This window comes from Aulonocara sp. 'chitande type north' Nkhata Bay, linkage group LG10, assembly GCF_057382095.1.
Source record: "Aulonocara sp. 'chitande type north' Nkhata Bay isolate Kocher_YH1m ecotype deep benthic linkage group LG10, A_spYH_male_GT1.1, whole genome shotgun sequence".
Classification (NCBI taxonomy): Eukaryota; Metazoa; Chordata; class Actinopteri; order Cichliformes; family Cichlidae; genus Aulonocara; species Aulonocara sp. 'chitande type north' Nkhata Bay.
The window spans coordinates 10,093,320-10,101,028 of record NC_141353.1 but is presented as its reverse complement, the minus strand read 5'-3'; the positions used below and the strand labels follow the sequence as shown (position 1 = coordinate 10,101,028).

The 7,709-nt window shown below is 43.5% G+C and overlaps 2 protein-coding genes across 2 annotated transcripts; both read left to right on the top strand.

Annotated features, from left to right (window-relative positions):
* Positions 1–262: 262 nt before the first annotated feature.
* Positions 263–4,490, top strand: LOC147320269 (olfactory receptor 52N4-like). The gene is made up of 2 exons (XM_086307622.1): positions 263–341; positions 3,661–4,490. Exons 1-2 carry the CDS (start codon positions 263–265, stop codon positions 4,488–4,490), a joined length of 909 nt encoding a protein of 302 aa, XP_086163748.1.
* Positions 4,491–5,276: 786 nt separating this feature from the next.
* LOC147320268 (olfactory receptor 8G17-like) lies at positions 5,277–6,221 on the top strand. Its single transcript, XM_086307428.1, has one exon. The coding sequence runs from the start codon at positions 5,277–5,279 to the stop codon at positions 6,219–6,221; it is 945 nt and encodes a 314-aa protein (XP_086163554.1).
* Positions 6,222–7,709: the final 1,488 nt, after the last annotated feature.

The following is a 7,709-nucleotide window of genomic DNA, read 5'->3' as shown; positions in this document are numbered from 1 at the left end:
CTTGCCTTCAGATGATAACAAATTATCTTGTATGATCATTCAGAAAACATTATTCTGTGGGTCCTTTTCAGTTTATTTTTCTCCCTTGAACAAATATTTATCATAGTGTTTGTCCTCCATTTGCTGGTGGATACTAGATTAATATTTTACAATGTGTGACTTTTGAAAAAAGTTTGCCTCACTGCTAATATTTGATGTTTAATTTATTACATTTCAATTTTAGTTAATCTTTTTCCCTCCTTCTGCTTTTACTTCAGACAAGATGGAGAACTATATGTACAACAGTCCAACACTTCAACTTCAGGAGTTGAGGATTGTCAGGACTAACAAGTATCTGATCTAGAGATCAGCTGATCGCCCTGATGCCGGCCGGCTCGCTGGCCAGGCCCGCAGAAGTGCCCGCAGAAGTACCAGCTGAAATTTGGAGGAAAACACATCGGGGATGCAGAGGTCAAGGACAGAAGAGAAGAAAAAAGGTGACGGTGAGACAGCGGAGGCTCGAAGCGAGGAGGAGGTTTAAACCGTGTCTGCCGTCTATCGTGATGGGAAATGTGCGATCGTTGGCAAGTAAAATCGACGAGCTCTCAGCACTGGTACGGAGTCAGAGGGAATACCGAGAGTGTAGCCTGATGTGTTTCACCGAATCATGGCTGCACCAGGTCATTCCCGATGAGAATGCTTCCGTGGAAGGCTTCCACACTGTTCGGGCGGACAGGGACAGCATCGCTAGCAGTAAGCGTAAAGGAGGTGGGCTTGCTGTTTTAGTTAACAACCGGTGGTGTAACCCTGCCAACATAACAATCAAAGAAAGGATTTGTTGCCCGGACACTGAACTGTGTGCTGTTGGACTCAGGCCGTATTATTTACCCAGGGAATTCTCTCACGTCATCTTGGTGGCTGTTTATGTTCCCCCCTCTGCTAACCCCACAGCTGCATGTGACACTATCCACTCTGCCATAGCTCGGCTACAGACTCAGCACCCGAGTGCCTTTATTGTGATCTCGGGTGACTTCAACCATGTATCACTGGACAATACACTACCAACATTCCAACAATATGTGGACTGTCCCACCAGGGGAGAGAAAACTTTAGACTTACTGTATGCTAACGTCAAGGATGCATACAGCTCCTCCTCCCTCCCCCCACTTGGTAGGTCAGATCATAACCTGATTCACCTCACCCCCCGCTATGTGCCAATTGTGAGGAGGGAACCTGTGACCACCAGGACTGTTAGGAGGTGGTCAGAGGAGGCAATAGCGGAACTACAGGGCTGTTTCGAGGTGACCGACTGGGAAACACTCTGTGAGCCTCACGCCGAGGACATCAATGGGCTTACTGAGTGTATCACAGACTACATAACTTTCTGCACCGACTCCATTGTTCCAGCTCAGACTGTTCATTGTTACCCAAATAACAAGCCGTGGGTGACTAAGGACATCAAAGCCCTCCTCAACAACAAGAAGAGGGCTTTCAGAGGGGGCAACAAAGAGGAGGTGAGGAAGATCCAGGTGTTACTAAAGGACAAGATCAGAGAGGCTAAGGACAATTACAGGAGGAAGCTGGAGTGGAAACTCCAGCAGAACAGCATGAGAGAGGTGTGGAAGGGCATGAAGACCATCACTGGATTCAGGCCAACCAACAGCAGGGGAGCTGAGGGAGGTGAGAATAGAGCCGACGAGTTGAATCTGTTTTTCAATAGATTCGACACCACAGTGTCTGCTCCCACCCCCACAACCTCACCTGCAGTCAGCCTGGAATCCAGAGCCACACCACTGTGCCAGCCTCTCTCTTCACATGTTGCCTCCTGTGAGATTCCTGACACCCCTCCCCCACCCATCACCTTCACTCAATACCAGGTTGAGATGCAAATGAGGAGACTTCACTCAGGCAAGTCTGCTGGACCAGACGGAGTGAGTCCCCTTGTCCTCAAGGCCTGTGCCCCCCAGCTGTGTGGAGTCTTTCATAAACTGTTTATGCTGAGTCTGAGTCTGCAGAGGGTCCCGGTGATGTGGAAGACATCATGCCTCGTCCCTGTACCAAAGACGCCTCGTCCCAGTGGCCCCCAGGATTACAGGCCCGTGGCACTGACCTCCCACATCATGAAGACCCTGGAAAGGCTCATCCTGGACCAGCTGCGACCCATAGTAAGACCACATCTGGATCCCCTTCAGTTCGCTTATCAGCCTCGTCTTGGAACAGAGGACGCCATCATCTACCTGCTCAATCGTGTCTACACCCATCTGGACCAGCCGGCGAGCACTGTGAGGGTCATGTTTTTTGACTTTTCCAGTGCTTTCAACACCATCAGGCCGACCCTCCTGGGTGATAAGTTAGCAGCGATGCAGGTGGATGCTTCTCTGGTGTCCTGGATTGTTGATTACCTGACAGGAAGACCACAATATGTACGTCTCCCACAGTGTGTGTCTGACAAGGTGATTAGCAACACAGGGGCACCACAGGGGACTGTCCTCTCCCCCTTCCTCTTCACCCTCTACACCACAGACTTCAGCCACTGCACAGAGACCTGCCATCTTCAGAAGTTTTCTGATGACTCTGCGGTGGTTGGATGCATCAGCAGGGATGATGAGACAGAGTACCGGGCTGTGGTCGACTCCTTTGTCACGTGGTGTGAGCAGAATCATCTGCAGCTCAACGTGGCAAAGACCAAGGAACTGATCGTGGACTTCAGGAAGACCAGGAAACACTTGACCCCTGTTTCAATCCAGGGGGTCAGTGTTGACATTGTGGAGGACTATAAATACCTTGGAGTACACATTGACAATAAACTGGACTGGGCTAAAAACACCACAGCACTTTACAGGAAGGGCCAGAGTCGTCTCTATTTTTTGAGGCGACTGAGGTCCTTCAACATCTGCCAGAAAATGCTGAGGATTTTCTATGAGTCTGTGGTGGCCAGTGCGATCCTCTATGCTGTTGCATGCTGGGGGAGCACGCTGAGGGTCGCAGATGCCAACAGACTTAATAAACTGATCCGTAAGGCCAGCAATGTTGTGGGGATGGAGCTGGACTCCCTCAAGGTGGTGTCGGAGAGGCGGATGCTGTCCAAGATAAAGACAATGTTGGATAACACCTCCCACCCACTCCATGACATGTTGGTCAGTCACAGGAGCTCGTTCAGTGAGAGACTGAGATTACCCATGATGCACCACTGAACGACACAGGAAATCATTCCTGCCTGTGGCCATCTCCCTGTACAACGCATCCACTTAACACACTGTTTGCTGCTACAACTACACATGTTTCTTTTCCAAATATTTATTTATAAGTGACTTATGTATGTATGTATGTATATATATGTATATATTGTACTATTCTTAGTTAGTGTATTGTCTGTCTTGTCTTAATGTTGGTTTAAAATGGAGCACTGTAACAAAAAATAATTTCCCCCAGGGATCAATAAAGTATTCTGATTCTGATTCTGATTCTGATCTCTGTCTTTTTTTGTGATATAAGCTCTTGTTTACAGATGTGGGAATGTCATGCGTGAAAGCTTTATTTAATGTTTTAGATAGTTACTGGATTGCTTTTGAAATGCCTTTGAAATTGTCTTGTTCTTTCAGGTCCATGCAAAATACAAACAACATCTTCACAATACAGCTGGAGGGTTTAAATGTCCCACAGGAAGCCACATATGCTATGTTTCTTTTTCTTTTTTCTCCTACTTGTTTCTAATTGTTGCAAATGTGGGCATTGCTGTTTTGGTTTTTGTTGACAAGAGTCTTCACCAGCCCATGTATATCCTTTTTTGTAATCTGTCCATTAATGATTTATTTGGAAACTCTATCATGATCCCTCGTTTGCTTGTAGACATGTCCGAGCGCCTCATCAGTTATTATGAATGTGTGGTCCAAGCTTTCACCACACAAATGTTTAGTACCACAGCTCACACAGTGCTTATGATAATGGCCTTTGACAGATATGTAGCCATCTGTAATCCTCTGCGTTATGCTGCAGTAATGACAAATAAGATGTTGATGAAGCTGACAGTTTCTGCCTGGGGGGTGGCCTTTGTTTTGGTTGGGATTCTGCTTGGTCTGACCTTGAGACCGGGCCGATGCAGAACTCTGATCAAAAGCCCCTATTGTGACAATGCTGCACTGTTTAACCTGTCCTGTGAGGATGTGTTCATTAACAATGTCTATGGCCTCACTTTCACTGTGCTTTTGTTCACAGGTTCTATCGGTAGCATGGTTCTTACCTATACTAAGATTACTGTGGTGTGTCTAACCACTAAGAACAAGTCCTTGAACAATAAAGCCTTGAAGACCTGCAGCACTCACCTGGTTGTATATCTGATTTTTTTGTTCAGTGGTATGTCCATAATCACTCTGCATCGCTTTCCTGAGTACTCAGGGAGCAGAAAAATTGTGGCTGTCCTGTATCACATCATCCCTGGAAGCCTCAATCCCATCATTTATGGTATGCAATCCAAAGAGATAAAAAAAAATTTGTATCAAAAGTTAAGTTAAAGAAGGTTTTGCCATTATATTAAAGACAATTTTCAGGGTTATTTGAACAGTTTAAAGTGACATATTATATATCATATGTCAGAATCTGCAGATTATACAGAACAAATAAAATGTTCACGTTTCTCCAACGTTGTCTTCCCAACAGTTTCACTGACATCTACACTGGATGGACAGGAAGCGTTCGCGATTTCTTCTCCGGCGCTGATAATTGGCGTCTGTCTTCTGTCAGTGACGTAAAAGACGGATTTAATGCGACGTGACCATCAAACAGCAGTCGCTTTCTAAAACATCAGATATGTATCGATTCAGCACCACATACGAAAGTGACCCAGGTCAGATTTGAAAATATCGGATTTGTGCCGTTCACACTGTCACACCATGATGGGATATGTGTCACAGAGGGTAAAAAAAATGGATTTGATGCGCTTTTGCCTGCAGTGTGAACGTAGCCTAAGTGCTACCAGTGAGAAGTGAAGCTTGAGCAGACAAACATTACTTCATTGCCCACAAATTTTATTCCCCAGATTGTTGACAGTTGTTGTTGTCTTCATTGTATGACATCATACATTGCTTAAGCTAAGTGTTTGCATGGTTGAGATAATGCCCATATAACACTGCAGCAGAGCGCATTCTGTGTAGGCATTGCCAGTTGTGAACTACCAGGAACAAGAAAGCGCAGACAATAGACAAAAGACAGAGTAGATACCTCTCATTTAAAACTGAAATCAAAACACGTTTTTCCTACCACAAACTTGATTGGCTTACTTACCATTTTGTTCTTTCATGATGATGGAGAACTACACCTACAACATCCTCACACTCCAGCTGGAAGGGTTGAATATTTCAGTAGAGTCCACATATGCTTTGTTTCTTCTCCTGCTGTTCTTCTACCTGTTTATAATAGTAGCAAATGGAGGGATTGTTGTTTTAGTTTTCATGGACAAGAACCTTCACCAGCCTATGTATATGCTTTTTTGCAACCTGCCTTTTAATGATATTCTTGGAAACTCTATCATGGTACCTCGATTGTTGATAGACATATTGAAGCCTCCATCTGAACGCTTTATCAGTTATTATGAATGTGTGGTGCAAGCTTTTACCACACATATGTTTGGTACCACGAGTCACACTGTGCTCATGATTATGGCCTTTGACAGATATGTGGCCATTTGTAATCCTCTGCGATATGCTTCCATAATGACCAACAAAATGGTGATCAAGCTGACGGTTTTTGCCTGGGGAGTGGCCTTTGTTTTGGTCGGGATTCTGCTTGGACTGACTGTACGACTGAGTCGATGCAGGACTTTGATTACAAACCCTTACTGTGACAATGCCTCTCTTTTTAAGCTTTCCTGTGAAAATGTGTTCATTAATAATGTCTATGGGCTCACCTTCACTGTGGTCCTGTTTACAGGTTCTATAGGCAGCATTGTTCTCACATATGCTAGTATAACAATTGTCTGTCTAACCAGTAAGAACAAGTCTTTGAACAGTAAAGCATTGAAGACCTGCAGCACCCACCTGGTTGTTTACTTGATTATGCTGTTGAGCGGAATGATTGTCATTATGTTGCATCGCTTTCCACAGTACTCAGATTACAGAAAACTTTGTTCCATTTTGTTTCACATCATCCCTGGAAGCCTCAACCCCATTATTTATGGTGTACAGTCCAAAGAGATGCAAAAATTATTTGCAAAGTTACTACAGAAGAAAACTGGGCCATTAAAATAAGTTTTATTTGCACATGCATTATTAATCGTGCAGGATGACACAAGATAATTAAGAATAATTTATTACCAGCACTGTAGAAATGCAACACTATTTTCAAAGGCAAACCCTTGTGGTTCCTTTTTTTTCAACATGATTTTTGTCAAATATTTAGTTAATTTATTGGAAAAAAAAAAGAAAGTAACATTGAGCAAACCTAGACCTAGAGAGTATTAAAGTGTGTAACAAAAACCCAGTGTCACTGACATGGTGTTATTACAATACATTACTGATATTAAAAGTACAGATGAGAATAAGATGACTTGTAAAAATTTGACCTAAGCTACAGCCTCCACCTGCTTTTACATGTTTCCTGTTGTCTTTATCATTTTCAATGATAGCCTTTTAGCACTGTTTGTTAATAATGAAGGCTTCTGTTATATGAGTGGCTGACATACAAAAATCTGCTTCTCCAATTAAAGCCATGACAGTCCACATTTTCAATGCAATTTATAATAGAGTTTTGAGCCTGGTGATAGTATGTTTTCTTACCAAACACAACAGTAAAGGGTGGGCCATTTATATGGATACACCGTAATAAAATGGGAATGGTTGGTGATATTAAAGTCCTGTTTGTGGCACATTAGTATATGTGAGGGGGCAAACTCCTCAAGATGGGCGGTGACCATGGTGGCCATTTAGAAGTCGACCATCTTGGATACAACTTTTGATTTTTAAATGGGAAGAGGGCCATGTGACACATCAAACTTATTGGTAATGTCACAAGAAAAACAATGGTGTGCTTGGTTTCAACGTAACTAATATCACCAACCATTCCCATGTTATTACGGTGTATCCATATAAATGGCCCATCCTGTAGTTGCGGCTTTTTTCCTTCCTTGTATTTCACATATTTTTTTACTGGGAATACAGTGTAAGTGTATAAAATTATCTAGGGGGGAAAAGTCGTTTCTTTACAATTTACTGTGAATACTTTTTCACATAGTATAAATATTTTTTGTATTTAGTACACATAGCGAATTGGATTTATTTGCCTTGTTTAAGTAAAACCAAATCCTACATATCAGCACAAATGCCTCACACCAACTGTCAGCATGGTAGTGGAGGGATGATCAATCGTTTGCACTTGCTTTGCAGCCACAGGTGTTAGAACTTACACGGATGGATTTAGTGGCAGAAACACATACGGGCACAAGATAGTAGTGATGCAGATTTATATACAATGATGGGGAAATATTTACAAGGGAAGGGGCTATATACAGTGACAGGTAAAAATGTGCAAGGAGAGCAGAGCTGAAGAGATGAGACGGAGCCGAGGTATGCGGGTGGGCAGATGATGCACCGGAGCTACCTGAAAACGAGGGACAAACAAAGTTTACCGAGTAACGTCAATAGCCGAGAGTTAAACTAAAGTGGACGGGGAGAGTTGGAGAGTTTACTTGAAACACAGAACTACAGCTGTAGCGGTGGTCACAGACTGGTATGAAGTAA